The sequence below is a fragment of the Sus scrofa genome, chromosome X (assembly GCF_000003025.6).
Source record: "Sus scrofa isolate TJ Tabasco breed Duroc chromosome X, Sscrofa11.1, whole genome shotgun sequence".
Lineage (NCBI taxonomy): Eukaryota > Metazoa > Chordata > Mammalia > Artiodactyla > Suidae > Sus > Sus scrofa.
The window spans coordinates 87232368-87251323 of record NC_010461.5 but is presented as its reverse complement, the minus strand read 5'-3'; the positions used below and the strand labels follow the sequence as shown (position 1 = coordinate 87251323).

The 18956-nt window shown below is 36.8% G+C and overlaps 1 protein-coding gene across 1 annotated transcript in view; it reads right to left on the bottom strand.

The window, feature by feature from the left end:
- TBC1D8B (TBC1 domain family member 8B) overlaps positions 1–18956 on the bottom strand; it is a 73728-nt gene that overhangs the window by 39731 nt on the left and 15041 nt on the right. Inside the window, exons 2-7 of the mRNA XM_003135293.5 lie at positions 17052–17162; positions 13488–13606; positions 12618–12843; positions 10703–10943; positions 7079–7286; positions 5425–5592 (exon numbers count right to left, since the gene is read on the bottom strand). Of these exons, the coding sequence (XP_003135341.2) occupies positions 5425–5592; positions 7079–7286; positions 10703–10943; positions 12618–12843; positions 13488–13606; positions 17052–17162 (1073 nt within the window). The remainder of the gene's footprint in view (positions 1–5424; positions 5593–7078; positions 7287–10702; positions 10944–12617; positions 12844–13487; positions 13607–17051; positions 17163–18956) is intronic.

Sequence of the window (18956 nt, the reverse complement as noted above, 5' to 3'; positions counted from 1 at the left end):
TTTAGGTCTTTGATCCATTTGGGGTTTATTTTTGTGTATGGTGTAAAGAAATGGTCCAACTTTATTTTGCATGTGTAAGTGTGTGAATATCTACTATCCCCATACCATTTGTTGAATAGACTGTACTTCCCTCATTGCATCTATTGGGTACTCTGTTGAAAAATCAATGGAAGTTTATTTCTAGACTGTCAGTTCTCTTACAGTGATCTTTATGTCTACCCTTACAGCAAGATCACACTGTCTTGCTTACTACAGCTGTGTAACAAGTTTTGAAGAAATGTGAGTCCTCCAACTTTGTTTTTCCTCTTTAATGCTATGTTGGCTCTTCTGGGTCCCTTGCATTTCCACATTAATTTTATGATCTCCAAGGCTTTACTCTTAAAGTGTATCTGTTACCCAACTTCTGTGGATTATAACTATACCTGAATTCTAGAGTTACCACTAGAGGTACTAAAGAAAAAGACTTACTTAATATCATCCCTTTAATTTTAGGAGTGTAAGAAAGATGAAAAGACTGTCCATGACTAAGGTGACGAAAAAGTAGCAGCTTAGGGTGGAGCACTCCAATAGTATTTCAGCCTGAAACCAAAGAAGCCGACAAGACCTAAAAAGCTTAGAATTTAAGAGGATTCAGGGAAAGTTAAAAAGGAGTATTCGAATCAATGCCTGAACATAATGGTAGGACAGAAGAAGCTTACAAGGGAAACGATAATTATTAGTACTATACATCCCATATTACAACACTTTTCTTTTTTAAAAAGTTTGTTTCGATGAGTCTGCTTTACTATTCATGTTAAATTTTGCTGTTCTAATGAGGGATTATGTTTTTGCAAAACCAGCTAAAAAACTTCATGGTTATAGTCTGGATCTCGAGCAAAATACATCCCCTTAATGTAAGCCATATGACTGAGGAAGCAGTTTATCTATTTAGTAGTCTATCCAAACTATAAGAAAAGTAGCCAAGACGGAAAAGAAAAATAACCTCTGAAATAATGAAGCCCCAAACATCAATTTATAAAAGAGATGGCAAATGTACCACTTCTATCCATGATTACCTTTTGAGTATTCATAAAATCACATTAATATATTCACCTTCAAAGATGTTGGTTTACATCAATTTACTATTTGAATTATTTAAAGAGTATAAAAGTAGATTATTCAAGAAACTAAGCTTAAATTTCTTTGATTATTTTTTTTTTTTGCTCTGGCTCTTCTGAATGGGAGCGTTTCACCAATTCTATATATTCTATATATTCATTTATTTGGATGCTCATACTTGTGACAGCTATAAATCTGGCACTCATCAGCCATTTAGTGGCAGAGCAAAATCCAATGACATGAGGAAGCAACATAGGTTGTTGACTTTATAAGAGGTATTTTTAACACTGGTTTGGTTTATGGTATCTGCTATTTAGAAATAGCATATGGCATCTAAAAGTGAAGGAAAGACGAGGTAAATAAAGACTAATATTTATGTGCAACTTTTCCACAAACTAGTAATTAGACCTAAATTAGAATATTTCACAAAACTCAACATAATAATAATGGCTGGAGGCCAGAGTTGACCTGTGAAACCAAAAATTACAACAAAAATACAAAGAAACACTTCTCTTAGGTATCAGAAGCTTACTTTGTTCATAGTACATAATTTAAAATTAGTGCTAATTTTATTCTTAATAAAATTTCTGGTTTCCTAATGCTGAAATAAATCTAGTCCACACAGATTAAAAATCTCTACTTAATTTATACTGTAGTTACAGAAAATGCATTACTTTATTCTTATTCAGGCAAACACCAGTTGTGTGGGTTAAACTATTATTCTTATCTGCATTATTATGTAGGATAAGGAGGCCACTACTTTCAATTAAAAAAACTTAGGAGTTCTCGTTGTGGCACAATGGAAACTAATCTGACTAGTAACTATGAGGTTGCGGGTTCAATCCCTAGCTCAGTGGGTTAAGGATCCGGCATTGCCATGAGCTGTGGTGTATGTCACAGACGGGGCTCTGATCCAGCCTTGCTGTGGCATAGGCCAGTGGCTATAGTTCCATTTGGACCCCTAGCCTGGGAATCTCCATATGCTGCAGGTGCAACCCTAAAAAGCAAAAACAAACAAACAAACAAAAACTTAGATAGTGTTGTCTATGAGAATTAATGAAACAAGTATGTTTATACATGCTTTGATAATGTGTAGAAGATATCCGCCCTTCTAAAAACTTCAAGGCATAGTTCAATTTCTACCTCTTTTTGACATTGTAGTTCCTATGATCCACTTATAATACAGTTTCAAAGCATCAAGTAAATGATCTTTAGCAGTAATTTCCCTTCTTAGGCCACTTTGCTTAAAATTAAGCTAAAAGAGCCCATTTTTCTTTCCTTTAGTATAGTTTTGAAAAACTAACATATCTGGTAATATTTCTTGAGCATATGTGTAAATAAAAATAAAAGATTAATGTGTTTTCTAATTATTTGGTTAGATTTTTTCAAAACTTGTATATGCACCCAGATTTTAACGTAATTTAATAAAATGTGGAGAATTATTATTATTATTATTATTTTTTTTTTTTTTGTCTTTTTGTTGTTGTTGCTATTTCTTGGGCTGCTCCCGCGGCATATGGAGGTTCCCAGGCTAGGGGTCTAATCGGAGCTGTAGCCACCGGCCTACGCCAGAGCCACAGCAACGCGGGATCCGAGCCGCGTCTGCAACCTACACCACAGCTCACGGCAACGCCGGATCGTTAACCCACTGAGCAAGGGCAGGGACCGAACCCGCAACCTCATGGTTCCTAGTCGGATTCGTTAACCACTGCGCCACGACGGGAACTCCCTTTTTTTTTTTTTTTTTTTTTGTGGAGAATTATTTTTAATGGCCGTGCTCGCAGCATATGGAAGTTCCCAGGCCAGGGATTGAAGCTGAATTGTAGCTGCAACCTATGCCATAGCTGCAGCAGCACCAGATCCTTTAACCAACTGCAGCAGGCCGGGAATCATACCTGCACTTCCACAGTTGAGCCACTGCAGTCAGATTCTCACCCCACTGTGCCACAGTGGGAACTCCATGGAGAATTTTAATTGACATATTTAAACATATAGACAATAGTACCTATGTATAATCCCAATTGTTTCTGGGAGGATTTTTTCCCCTTACATCACATTTTGATTCACTCATGGGAAAAATTTCCTAGTCCTTCCAGGATTCATATTTAGCTTTGTTGATTTATACTTCTTTGAGATTTAGAATAAAAAATCCCATTGTGTAAATTTTACCAGATACGGTAAAATTACAGAATGTAATTTTTTGTTTTTGTTTCAGTATGCTAGGTGTAGCTATAAAATACAATTACAATTTCTGTCATTTAGAAATCAAATGGAACCCAGCTCTCATTTAAAAAGCTTTCTCTTCACTATTTTAAAATGTACTATAAATAAAGCTAGACATATACAGATAATACTAAAACGAATTCATATTCTTCCTCATTGCTAAGATAAAAATCTTAAGTGAAAATAGAGTGTATGACAATGTTTAATTTTTTAATTTATTTTTATTTTTAGGGCTGCACCTGTGACATATGGAAGTTCCCAGGCTAGGGGTCAAATCAGAGCTGCACCTATAGGCCTATGCCACAGCCACAGCAATTCAGGATCCAAGCTACATCTGCGACCTACACTACAGCTGTGGCAATGCCAGATCCTTAACCCACTGAGTGAGGCCAGGGATTGAACCCGCATCCTCACAGAGACTAGTCAGGTTCTTAACCCACTGAGCCACAATGGGAACTCCATGACAATGTTTAAAAAATACATTTCCAAGCAACCAGTACGTTGACTGGTATTTTGTACATATTTTTCTTAACACCTCTAAAAATTTATAAGAGGACCTAGAAAACCTTGGAACTCCAACACACATCTGAAAAGATGGGAAACTCATTTTGAAACAAAATCATTTCTTAACAATTAAGCACATCCAACTACTAGAGGCACCTGAGAGTTTTCAGGGGAGAAATTCCAGTTCTTCAGTTCAAGAGACACAGGTAAGTTAAAGGAGAAGGAAAGATAAGCAAAGCATTAAATCTAATGCAATCTGAAATGGAATAGGACAAAAAAAACCAAAAGTGATATATGTAAGAATATGGGAGCGCTAAGAGAGAAACTACCAAGACTGATCAGATTTTACCTATGTCCTCCCATCAACAATGGTATATCCTGGGTACATATTTGAAGAGAATGAAAGAATAGCAAGTTGGGGTAAGAAAACTCTTGACAGCCAACATGAAGGTTCTGTGTCTGGAACTGAGCTGAGATATATGTACTTTTTAAGTTATATGTTTTCACTATGCTTTTTCTATTATTAAAGAGTTAGTCTTGGAGTTCCCATTGTGGCGCAGCGGAAATGAATATGACTAGTAACCATGAGGTTGTGTGTTCGATCCCTGGCCTCGCTCAGTGGGTTAAGGATCTGGCATTGCCATGAGCTGTGGTATAGGGCTCAGATCCCGAGTTGCTGTGGCTGTGCTGTGACTGTGACATAGGCCAGCAGCTGTAGCTCCAATTCAACCCCTAGCCTGGGAACCTCCATATGCTACAGGTGCGGCCCTAAAAGCAAAAAAAAAAAAAAAAAAAAAAAAAAAAAAAAAAAAAAAAAAAGTGTCTTGTAAATCCCACATTCTAATTGATTTAGCATAATATTTTTAGTTTCTGCTCTGGAGAAAGAAATAAAAGCCTCTATAATCCAGTCTAAGTAAAATCACATAACCAGTGAAGCCAATGTTGATTTCTTCTTTGAATTTTTAATTAAAATATAAATAGTTACCTTTTATGTTTTACCAATCTATTAAAACATGAAATTCCTTGGCATTGAAAAAGAAAATTAATTTGAATTGAAACAATCTACATTGCCATGAAAGACAAACATCAAAATCAGCCTTTGCCAAGAATATCTGCCTTCTCTAATATTTCACTAGTAAATAGATATGTCACTATTTTGCTTTGGCCTAGATTATGTAAATAAGGCAGACCTACTTGATGTTAAATAAAAAGATATTCAGACTGGTTCAATATTGCTCTTTCTAGAGCAATAAGAGGAGAATCCTTTTCAAGTCCTTGTTGAATTCTCAAATATATTTTGAGTTGTTAAAAAAACCATGTTATGTTAAAGTACAAGGTATGATAAACAGCAAATGCAGTCAAGAAAAATCAAATGATAATATTTTTTTCAAAAGTATAAGTTCTTAAAAAAGAATAAAGTCCTTACTCTCACTTCTGCTTTAGGATGTGACTTAGAGAATATAATTTCTTTGGTACTCATCTTTTTCAAAAAAAACCTAAACCCAAGTATATAAATAGGAAAGGCTATGGATTCCTTTTGAAAGAATGGACCAAACATAAACCTTTTTCTTCAAAATGATTTGAATGGCATATAATTACCTCTGTACTAATATCATGATATTGAGTTGAAGATGCCCCGCACTTGAGCCGGAGTTTTGCCACCAATTCCTCAAATTCTTTAACTTCACTGAAGCGAAAAGCTGTTTTTCCTTTGATGCTAATGATGACAGATTTGCTGGAATCATTTGTCTTATCTATAGCTAAGACCTGGGGGGTGAAGACATATTATAAATGAATCACGTTTTTCCTTGTTACAGAGAGTCAGGCAAAATGTGTTTAGCTGTGTGTATGAGTGTGTGTGTGTGTGTACGCGTGTGTGTGGGGGAGGGCAACAAGTTTTGATCTATGGTAGGACTTAGTTAAGAGACAGACCAACATCAAATGCTATCACTTACATGTGGAATCTAAAAAAAAAAGGACACAATGAACTTCTTTGTAGAACAGATACTGACTCACAGACTTCGAAAATCTTATGGTTTCCAAATGAGACAGGTTGGGGGGTGGGGGGATGCACTGAGGGTTTGGGATGGAAATGCTATAAAATTTAGTTGTGATGATTGTTGTACAACTATAAATGTAATAAAATTCATTGAGTAATTAAAAAAAATAAATAGACTTTGGGTACTAGTTATGCAACTGATACAAGCACCCTCAGTGCAAGTTATTATACTTCTTAAGGAAAAGGTTTAATTAACATGTAACTTTTAAAAATGACAATACAAATGTAAAAATGCAATGCCACAATACTGACAATTGATATCTGACTTAGACAAAAGCTATCAATTCTATTCTGTTTGACTATGTGTACTAAAGTGATGGTACAAGTTTTGAGATTCATGTCATAAATGTCCAAGTGATCATGCTCCATGTTGAGCCAGCCTAAACCCTTGTTTATAAATTTAAAATTCTTTTCTGTTTTCATCTTCAATAAGTACTCTTATCCTGAGGAATGGTACTCTTACCCTGGAGAATATTACTAAAAGTAAAAAAACGACTATTTAAAAACTACTAAAAAGAGGCGTTCCTGTCATGGCTCAGAGGTTAATGAACCCAACTAGCATCCATGAGGATTCGGGTTTGATCCCTGGGCTCGCTCAGTGGGTTAAGGATCCAGCGTTGCTGTGGCTGTGGCGTAGGCCAGCAGCTACAGCTCCGATTTGACCCCTAGCCTGGGAACCTCCATATGCCGCGGGTGTTATCCTAAAAAGAGACAAAAAGACCAAAAAAAAAAAAAAAAAACAAAAACAAAAAAACAAAAAAAACCCCAAAAAACAAAAAAAAACTACTAAAAGGAGGAGTTCCCATAGTGGCTCAGCAGTTAACGAACTCAACTAGCATCCATGAGGACGCAGGTTTGATCCCTGGGCTCGCTCATTGGGTTAAGGATCCGGCATTACCATGAGCTGTGCTGTCGGTCATACATACAGCTTGGATCTGGTGTTGCTGTGGCTGTGGTGTAGGCGAGCAGCTACAGCTCTGATTCGACCCCTAGCCTGGGAATCTCCATATGCCACAAGTGAGGCCCTAAAAGGCAAAAGAAAATAAAACAAAACAACAAAATAAAACAAAAAAACTCCTAAAAGGATGTGGTATAACTGAGTTTTTAATAATTTACAGAATTAAAAGGCTATTTTACTCTGTGAATGATAACATTTTCGAGCTAAAAACCAATATTTAACCAAATTTATTTTACCTCTCGTAATGGAATAATTACACTACATAGATTGCCATCCTGGCTAGCAAAGCAGATATAATTTTCTGAGATGCACATTTTTCCATGAGTGTTGAAGTGGCTGAATGGTACCCATAAGAAACATTCATGTACTTCTTTCAAAGTCTCTTCTTTGGGCAGCCTAAAAAAGGCATTAAACTGCTCGCTGTGGGCTCGATTTTCCAGACCTCTACAGGAAAGAAAAAAAAAGGGGGCTCAAATGACGACTTCTAAAGTGTACACATGTCTATATTGATTCTTCTAAGTGCACTGTAAAGCAGAATGATTAAATACTACATGCTATGCTCTTCAACAAATTATGAAATGGAATAAACACACTAACTCCTAACAAATTCATTTTGTTTGTGCTCCCATTTTGTATTATTAGTAGATTACAATGCACAAAAGTTAGAGATGACATCTGCTAAGGAGTGATTTGCTGGGGGATTACTATATTATTATATATTCATAGTATATGAATATGGCTAAAGCCAATCTTGGCAGACAATAATTTTTCCACCTGGTTATCAGAAAATCAAGAGTTACCCAGTTCAAACAAAATAAAATAATGGAAAGTTATGGCATCAAAATTTTGATGGGAACAATAGTACATAAAATAATATTAATGGAGTTCCCATTAAGGCACAGCAGAAATGAATCCAACTAGCATCCATGAGGATTGCAGATTCGATCAGCCTTGCTCAGTGGGTCAGCGATCCGGCATTGCCGTGAGCTGTGGTGTAGGTCACAGACGTGGCTTGGATCTGGCGTTGCAGTAGCTGTGGTATAGGCTGGCAGCTGTAACTCTGATTTGACCCCTAGCCTGAGAACTTCCATATGCTGCAGGTGCAGCCCTAAAAAGCAAATAATAATAACATTAAAATTAAGTGAAGCAAAACTTCAAATGTTTAAAAAATTCAAAGTAGAGGCAAGATAAAACAGCATGCTTGCATAGTATTGGGCACAGGATGAGTGTCAATAAATACAGATGACTTGTTAACTGCTACATAAATATATAAATAAAAAAACAATTGCTTAAAATAGTACAATTTTTCTAAAGGCACTAAACACTTGTGCTAAGCAGCAATACCATCTGGGATAGTAAGTATATTATGCAAGTTCTAACTCAAAGCCAACAAAGTTAAAACTAAATTTATCCTTCCAGCAATATGTGGTAGTTCACATCTTTCAAAAATAATTTTGATAAATATGAAAAGAAAACCACATTAATTTTTACCTCACTTAAATTGTAGTTTGGTGGATTATTTTACTATTATTTAAAAGGATAGGATAAGATCTCTTTATATGAATGAAGAGATACCCATGATATATTATTTTACGAGGAAAAAAATTTATCAAACAATATATGTTTAGTCCCATTCATGTTTTTGGAAAATATTTTTTAATTCATGCATTAAAAGGCCTGTTATTTAGCTATTATTATTATGCTTCTGTGTTGTTTAAATTATAGAATACATATTTTTTAAAATAATAAGCTGAAGCAATAAAGATACCCATTTTAGAAAAAGGCCATTTGGAGACAAAGTCTAAATAAGATATTGCTCTTTTTAACTTACTACAAAAACAGGATTTAGGTAATTTTCAATAGGCTCTTTAAAAACGCACATAGACAAAAATCAATTTCCTATACCTCATTTAAATACAGACTTGGTAATGAATAACTCATTGATAGATGGCCTTTTAGGCTATTTTAAGGGAAATAAAATGGCTAAAAAGTTTATGTTTATGGTGGCCAGTCAAGAAACAACCTGTAGGAGTTCCCGTTGTGGCGCAGCATAAACCAATCTGACTAGGAACCATGAGGTTGCGGGTTTGATCCCTGGCCTCGCTCAGCCGGTTAAGGATCTGGCATTGCCGTGAGCTGGGGTATAGGTTGCAGATGCAGCTCAGATCTGCCATTGCTGTGGCTATGGTGTAGGTCGGCAGCTGTAGCTCTGATTAGCCCCCTAGCCTGGCAACCTCCTTATGCTGAGAGTGCAGCCCTGAAAAACAAAAACAAAAACAAACAAACAAAAAAAAATCCCAAAAAACAAAAAACAAAAAAAAAGAAACAACCTATAAAAACAAATGTCTCACTATAATATAACATAAATGATTCTTAATCCTTACAGAGTTCTATTTATAAATCATGCATACTAGGACCTAATTTTGGTGATAAGGTGTTAAAAAAATTCACATTGCTAATCTATTTGCAGAAATGCAAGAAGGCTCACAAAGGAATTCTTATGTATATAGATGTTAGGAATGGTTTAAGAATAGGCAAGAGAAACAACTGCACTCAGTTAGGGCTATGTAGCAATCACACAACCCTCCAGGTCACTTGTTCTGGTCTATCCATAGGATTGCGGCTTAGGTTCCTCTTCTTTACACTTTCCCATACAGTCTAGACCCTTATCCTTCTTGCCAGAAGCGGCTCTCACCAGCTATTTCTGGATTCTCTCTGCTCTCCCTCCCCTTTGGCATACTCATTTCAGTCAACTGTGCTGAGTGTTGAGCAGGATGAAAGGGCTCTGGGCCCCTCCAGCAAACCAAATATAGTAGCAAACAGCTTTCAGACAGATACTTCTGATGCGGACGCTAAAAATGATTAATATTTATCTAGTGCTTTAAATTTTACAAAGTGCTTTCACTCATTATATTGCTCATTCCTCACAAGTGCTCTCTGAGGTACAAATGATGAGAAACTGAGGTCCTGAGAGATTATGACTTGTCCCAGAGTTGCTCTACTCTCATCCTAAAGCCCATGTTCCACCGACTCTACTAACTTACCCTTATATTAAAAAATGAAACTGTGTATAAATTACGTTTAAAAATAAACAATAGGAGTTCCCATCACGGCTCAGCGGAAACGAATCTGACCAGGATCCATGAGGATGCAGGTTTGATCCCTGGCCTCGCTCAGTGGGTTAAGGATCCAGCATTGCCCTGAGCTGGGGTGTAGGTCGCAGACGTGGCTTGGATCTGGTGTTGCTGTGGCTGTGGTGTAGGCCAGCGACTGTGGCTCCAATTCGACCTCTGGCCTGGCAACCTCCATGTGCGACGAGTATAGTCCTAAAGGCAATAAATAAATAATACATTTAACAATTTCAGACCTAAAACTATCTAGGCTATTCCTCGAACTAACCGTGCACACACATAAAAAATCTCTATGCTTCTAAAAGCACTCCAGAACAAATCCTACTGAGATCTAAAGAAATAATTTTCAAACTTAACTTCCATCACTTCTTACAATTAAATTTCATGGGGAGGATACTATTTGTGAAACACGCATGAATGAACTAAAAAAAAAAAAAGCAAAAAACAAACCCACACATCAGGAATTCCCTGGTGGCCTAGGGGTTAAGGATTCAGTATTGTCACTGCTGTGGCTTGGGTTCAATAGCTGACCTGGGGACTTCCGTGTGCCGTGGTGCGCCCCCCCCCCAAAAAAAAAGGAAGAAAGAAAAAAGAAAAACACACATCAATGATTACCTCAAAGAAAAATTATCATACAACAAGAACAGCTAACTTTTAATGCTATTTAAGACTACCATTCTTTGGTCAAACAATACTTTAAAAAGTAAATATTAATTAAACTTTGAATACCTTTTAGTGATTTGTAGAGGATCATCAAGGATTGGATCATTATCAAATGTTTCCTTATCAAAAATTCTTTTTATGGCATAGTTTGCCAGCTGTTCCATAAGAAGGTATGTTTGGTTAATATGCAAAAACATTGAAAAGTAGTGATTCTCTCCTTGCGAACACACATGAATACTCTCTGTCAGTATGACATTTGAAGTCTTTTCAAGTTTTGAAACTGCATCCCAGGAGATAATGAGTTTTACTGTAAACAGCAGTTATAAGCAGATATGATTAACTTTCTCAATGTTGATTAATATTTATCAATTGGATCTTTCAAAACAATAGTTAACCACTTGAAAAATTCTCAGAACAACTAACATACTTTAGAGTTCAAGATTAGTTAAAATTTTGAAGCATAGCAATGAACATACAGCAACTGGTGATTCTAAAGATAGACAATTTAAAATTTTTCTCTGATATGATATTTAAATCATATATTAAATTTGATATATAAATTTACACAATTATATAACCATTGATGTAAAAGCTATACATGTGCTATGAACAGTACTGTTCGATTCTTCTTTGTAGCTGTGAGCCATTAGGGACTATGGTTACTAAATTTATATTGTATGTTTAAAACAGGATTAAGGGAGTTCCCATTGTGGTGCAGTGGTTAACAAATCCGACTAGGAACCATGAGGTTGCGGGTTCGATCCCTGCCCTTGCTCAGTGGGTTAACGATCCGGCGTTGCCCTGAGCTGTGGTGTAGGTTGCAGACGCGGCTCGGATCCCGCGTTGCTGTGGCTCTGGCATAGGCTGGCAGCTACAGCTCCGATTAGACCCCTAGCCTGGGAACATCCCATATGCCATGGGAGCGGCCCAAGAAATGGCAGAAAGACAAAAAAAAAAAAAAAAAAAAAAAAAAAAACCAACCAAACAAACAAAAAAAACAGAAAAAGGATTAAAATGAAAACATAGATTGAAGAAAGTAGGTAATTTAGAACAAGAGAAAAAGGAGTTCCCACTGTAGCATAGTGGGTTAAGAATCCAACTGCTGGAGTTCCTGTTGTGGCTCAGTGGGTTAAGAACCCGACAGTGTCCATGAGGATGCAGGTTTGATCCCTGGCCTTGCTCAGTGGGTTAAGGATCCCGTGTTGCTGCAAGCTGCAGTGTAGGTCACAGATGCAGCTCCGATTGATTCCCTAGCCTGATAACTTCTACATGCCACAGGTGTGGTCCTAAAAAGCAAAATAAGTAAATAAATAAATAAAATAAAATAAAATAAAATAAAATAAAATCCAACTTCAGTGGCTCAATCCCCAGCCTGGCACAGTAGGTTAAAGGATCTGGTGGGGTTTTTTTTTGTCTTTGTTTTGTCTTTTTGTCTTTTTAGGGCTGCGCTCGTGGCATATGGAGGTTCCCAGGGTAGAGGCCACAGCCACAGCAACTCCAGATCCTTAACCCACTGAGCGAGGCCAGGGATTGAACCTGCAACCTCATGGTTCCTAGTCGGATTCGTTTCCACTGCACCTCAACAGGAACTCCAAAGGATCTGGTTTTGCTACAGCTTCGGCATGGGTCACAGCTGTGGCTCAGATTCAATTCCTGGCCTAGAACGTCCATATGCCATGGGCGTGGCCATAAAAAAAAAAGAAAAAGAAAGATAAGAGTTAATATGCCAGATCACCATCATAGTTTAATATTCATTTGCTTCCTATAATATGCAAGGCATTCTTTACAAAATTCTAATGGTTCCTATGTCAAGCAACCAGTCTTAAAAGGATTTGTTCCCTAGGTGAAGTGAACTTTTAAATGTACAGTTTAATTACCCTTAATATCTATCTAATCACTTTATACACCACCTAACACCACCACAGAGCTGATAGGTCAGTCTGCAAGTTCAAAGTCACAGGAAGCAATAGAAACCACTTACTTTCTGATCCCAACAAAAAAGAATAGAAGCTCAGGAAGTTGGTGCTAAGATACAGCCAACCCTGACAAGGAACTCGTCCTTTCCAATAACTGCATGAGTAATAGGTCACTAACTTTTCCTGCTCTGGTAAACCAAAACATTTTTCAAATTTCAAAAGGGCTTCTCGAAATTTCTCAGGATCATCTTCTTTTGCAAAGGAATGCTTTCCCTCTTCAGCAATTAATCCCTAAAGAAGACAAGATATTTTTGGAAAATTAGTAAGTAACTACCAGTAAAAATTATTTCACATATTTAAACAATTAGTTGAATAAACCTGTGTATAGCCACACAGATACATATCACATACACATATGTATACATACATCTCTTAGGGCAGAGGTGAGCAGATTTTCTTTAATTTTGTAATTAGGATTTTTTTTTTGGCCATGCCAGTGGCATGTGGAAGTTCCCAGGCCAGGGATGGAACCCATGTCACAGCAGTGACCCAAGCCACTGCAGTGACAATGCCAGATCCTTAACCCACTGTGCCACAGAAAACTCCTATAATTACACTTTTTCTAATGCCTCACAAGAAACTACCACAAATATAGGTGCTAAATAATCATTTGATTGAGTGAAGGGTTCATTCAAACTCCAAACTCAGTTTGGAAATGAGGGAAATGAAAATATCCCTAAGAGTACTCACAAGGGCACCGAAGACTAACCACTAAGTATAATTTTTTTTTAGTTCTGATTCTGATATTCATTCGTATACTCCAGCCAACCCTGAAAGGTGCCAGTAAAACCAGGACCTTCCACGTAGCTTTGATTCCCAAAAAGAGGGTCAAACATTTTAGTATTCCATCTACAAAATATATCCATGCCACTTACTCTTATCTTTCCTTGTACAAAATTAGTAATATCTTCATTTGAATCAAACACAGATAGAGTCTTCATGATATTTTGTTCTAACCATTCCCAATGTTTGGTTATTTCTTCTCTGTTGGCTCCTGATTAATAATAAAAGAGAATGAAATACTCAAAGAATCTCCACACACAAAAAACTGCTCTTGGAGGAAGGGAATGGGATGAACTGGGAGTTTGGGGTTAGGAGATGCAAACCATTACATAAAGAATGGATAACAATAAGGTCCTACTGTATAGCACAGGGAACTATATCCAATCTCCTGGGATAGACAATAATGGAAAATAATATAAAAAAAATGAAATATATGTATGACGGATTCACTTTGCTATATAGCAACAACATTATAAATCAACTATACTTTAATAAAAAGTAAAAAAAATGCTCTTGATATTTATAAGCTTGGTTTAAAAAGAAATAAAATTATATTTGCTCATTTTTAAAAACAATCATCATAAAGGAACAGGGATATTACTTTTATTCTCTATTTCATCCCAATATGTGGGTATGAACACTATTTTTCATTATAAATTGAGAGAATAAGATATTTCATGAAAGTGGAGAAAACAAAACTCATGAAGAAAGACATAAAATTCTGAAAACAAGGTGCCAGTAACTGGTACCTAAGGCAACCAGTTCTTTTAAGAGAATATATAGAATATAAATATACATACAGAATATAGAATATAAATATACATAATTTAAACTTTGGCCCTCAAATAATATAATTAGTACTGTGCCTATCTCTGTGACTGAAAGTAGCATGCACATGACTAATCCTATGCACAAGGTATACACATGAATTTCACTTGTCACAACTCTATCTCAGAAAGTATGAAGCCTTTGCTCAGAGTCAACTCTTTCAGTAAAAGGCCTAGTCAACTTCAACAAATTTTATGAAAAGAGTTTAGAAATCCTGTAGCAAGGTTAAATCCATACAGTCTGTTGAATGAGTGTTGGGTGGCTTACTGAAAGTTAAATACTACAGTTAGCTCTGAGTGGCTTTGGCTTGAAGAACATTTCATTGTCTGTCAATTTCCTCCTATAACCCATGTATCTTTAATATCTCTACAGTACTACAGATTATACAAATCTCATTCAAAAGAAATGTCTTGACTTCTAAGCATGTTTTATGATACTTGGAGAGGGAGACCTTAAAAAAATTTACTGACACTGCGAAATTGTCTATTTCCCATAATTCAGTTAGAATTGTGTTCATTACTAAAGTCATCACAGAATGTATAATATCCTTCTTTAAGGAACCACAAATAAAAGCCAGGGGGAAATTTTTAAGGCCTTTATTTTGGTCCTTTAGGTATAAAGAAGTTTCATTAGTTGGTAACTACTATATTTCTGTATCAGGTTAATTTGAGGGAATAAGTTATACCATCATGCTTTTTCTTAAGTAAAAAGGACATTTTTTTCTAGATAATTTCTACCAACTAGATTTAGAGTTGAGGTTGTCAGCAGGTATAATATCTTCTTCATTTAGTTTAAATGGCATTCTTTTATTCTTTTTTTTTTTTGCTTTTTAGGGCCACACTCTTGGCATATGGAGGTTCCCAGGCTAGGGGTCGAATCAGAGCTACAGCTGCCGGCCTACACCACAGTCACAGCAACACAGGATCTGAGCCATGTCTATGACCTACACCACAGCTCACAGCAACACCAGATCCTTAACCCACTTATCAAGGCCAGGGATCGAACCCTCAACCTCATGGTTATTAGTCAGATTCATTTCTGCTGTGCCACAATGGGAACTCCAAGGCATTCAGTTTAAAAGAGCCAGGATAAAACACTCACCAGGAACTCTAAAGGAAAAGTAGAAAAATACAAAAAACAAGCCACACATATTGTTAAAAAATTAATTGTATACTTTATGTTTATACATGTGAACTGTTCAGACATTCACATGTGTTTTTTTGTTTGTTTGTTTTTGTTTTTGTTTTTTTGTCTTTTTTTAGGGCTGCACCATGGCATATGGAAGTTCCCTGGCTAGGGGTCAAATAGGAGCTGTAGCTGCCGCCCTACACCACAGCCACAGCAACACAGGATCTGAGCTGTGTCTTCAACCTACACCACAGCTCACGGCAACGCCAGATCCTTACCCTACTGAGCAAGGCCAGGGATCGAACCCGCATCCTCATGGATACTAGTCGGGTTTGTTAACCACTGAGCCACGATGGGAACTCCCACATGCTTTTTTTTGAATCTTACTGAGAAGAGGGGAAAGAAGAGAGAAAAAGAAAAAGGCAGCCTTTCAATATTAAAAAAGCCATACATCTCAGATTCCAATTTAGATTAACACTATAATACCATCATAAAACAAGTAACAAACTGTCATTAATTTTGAGTTGCTTTGTTAGGAAGAATCATCCTAATTCCTCTTCTACCACAATAGATATGTGTAGAAGCATCTGAACCACCGTAGCGTGGATAAATATGTAGCATTACCTGTAAGATACCCTTTCATATTTCAAGGATGCCTTTTATAAGAAAGTAGGTACATAAAAAGGCTCCATGGAGTTCCTGTCATGGCTCAGTGGTGATGAAACCGACTAGTATCCATGAGGACATGGGTTCGATCCCCGGCCTCATTAAGCAGGTTGGGGATCTGGCCTTGCTGTGAGCTGTGGTATAGGTCATGGACGTGGCTGAGATCCTACATTGTTGTGGCAGTGGCATAGGCTGGCAGCTGTAGCTCCGATTCAACCCCTAGCCTGGGAGCTTCCATATGCCACCAGTGTGGCCCTAAAAAGCCAAAAAGAAAGGGAGTCCCTGTTGTGGCACAGCAGAAACGAATCCAGCTAGTGTCCATGAGGATGTGGGTTCGATCCCTGGCCTTGCTCAGTGGGTCAGGGATCTGGTGTGGCCGTGAGCTGCGGTGCGGGCCACAGATGCTGCTTGGATCCTGCATTGCTGTAACTGTGGCATAGGCTGCAGCTACAGCTCCAATTTGACCCCTAGCCCAGGAACTTCCATATACCAAGAGTGTACTTCCCCCACCAAAAAAACAAAAAACTCCGGAGGAAAAAAAAGGCTTCAGTTTTTCAGGCTTATGTTTTCTTAGGGCTCAACCTTTAGATTTTGAGTTTGATTCTCCTCATTTGAGTTATTAGAGATGAAACAAAGTACTTCACGGGGAAATTCTCATCTTCCTAAGCAGTTGGGTTAAGCAGGAGAGGCAAGTTGAAGAAAAGAGTCCTACAGCAGTAGCACTGACCAAAATTTGCTCAGAACACTGTAAACCAACTATAATGGAAAAAATAAGAATCATTAAAAAAAATTTGCTCAGAATCAGCGCTGTTAGAACATATGCTTCATGTCCCTCACATTGATGGATTTAAAAAAATAATAATAATCTGTAATCCTTCTTAAATAAATAGATATCTTTCTAGTTTCTCAAAGCAGAGTTGCGCATTTAACTCATTTCTAAATCAAAATAACTGGAGAGTATAAATAAATTTAAATATTCAATTTCTTAGTGTCCTTATTTAGTTTGAAATCTATGTTTTGAAAATCATACTCACCACATGCAATTGACAGGTAAACTTGAGAATCTGGTGTTTGGTGTAGGATACGAAATGGAGCTACTTTAGCAGTAGAGTCTAAGACTGAATCAAGAGTCCCAACCAGAAGTCCTGTTGTAATAAAGAGACTATTGAAAAAAATATCTTTCAATAAAAGAATAAGTCACGTTCAGCTGTCTAAGCCTCATGATATATTTGCAGCACTTATTTATCTACTTTACAAGATTGTGTATAGAACAGATAAGAATGTAGATTCTGGTACCAGAGATTACCTAGGTTTGAATTCTGGCTCTGGTATTTTCTTGTGTCCATTTGAGCCAGCTGTACTTACCTTTCCTTCGTCCTCAATTGTAAAATAAGGTGGTAAAAATGGAGCCGACCACAAAAGGTGGTTGTAAAGATGAAAACACTTAGAGCAATGCTTAACACATAGTAAAACACTCAATGTTAGTTAACACTATTATTATATAAGAAAACATTGGGTATTTAAACAAGATAAAAACCTTGATTAATTAAAAGGCTTAGGTAAAGGGATTTTCTTTTTGACATGAATTCTCAATCTGGAATTCAAGGTTTTGATCACTTAGTTTCAATTTAATCATCTGATATTTCCTACTCCTCCCTAAAATAAAGTTCGCTGTTTCCTTAAACAGCTAATTTCTCCCTTAAAGTCTGCTCAGCAAGTCTCTTTTTACCTAGAACTGCAAAGGCAAGTCTTGTAGCCCAGTCTAGCTAATCCACATTCTACATTTTCTTCAAGACCCAATTGTCCCACGAAATCTTCACTGGCAATTCCAGGCAATTATGCCTTCCATTGCCTCTGATTACTTACAGCACTTAAAGTCTATATGACACAACCTAGCATTTTGATTATTAGGCTGCTTGTTACAACTACTTTCTAAGTGCTTCTCGCATATTAAATCTTGCCTCCTTATAGATTATTAGTTCTCTGAGGACAAAAATAATGTCTTCTACCTCCAGGTTTGCATCCCTAACTTTTAACACATTGCTGGACACAGCAGGAGCAAAATTTGTTGACTTAACTGTATCAATGACATGGCTGAAATACATAAATCTACCTTCCTTTTCTGAAAGCTTTGATTGGTTGAGTGTTGGTTTTACTTTATGAGACATCCCTCTTTGATTTAGCATACAGACTTTTGAGGGAAAAAAATCAATTATAAAACAGGTCTTTGGCTGTTTTCCTGCCTTTACCCACTTGAAAGGAGTTAAGATTTCAAGCAAGCTTTGAATGAGAATATAGGTAAATTGGCAGATGTGAGGTAGGAAGTCATAAACATAGAGGGAGGTAGATTAGAAGAGTAGGAGAAGGAACAAAAAAAATAAAGGGAAATTTGGCTCAGCTGAAAGGAAAGAGTGGGAGAGTAGATGTAGGAATTGGTAGAAAGTAAAACACAGGGGTCACAAATGCAGCATTAATATCAATTAGCAATCTGACAGAAGGTTTTGATAGTAAAGTATAAAGAATGAATATTATGGCAATCATAACCTGTGCAGATTATACAGCAAAGAAATCTGATATGAAAAAAGCTATAATATGGTTTGAAGACTAAGAAAAAGCAATATGAACATCCAGACAAATATTATGAAAGATGGTACCGGGGAAGAGATAATGGGAATGAGGAGGAGAGACAGAGGAAGAGATTATATGCCAACTAATGATGAGGGAATTACTGGAGGATGTGGAGGGAAAAGGTAAAATAATTCTATCACTTTCAGCCTGAAAAAAAGTGGCTGTGAGAATTGGAGATCTGCCTCAGAGATCAAGGATAAAGTAAGAAAAGTGGGAGTTGGTCAAAGATAAAGAAAGAAAAGTGGGAGCTAAACATATCCAGATGGCCGCTTCAGAGCAATGTTATTGAAATTATTCAGGAAATGCAAAAA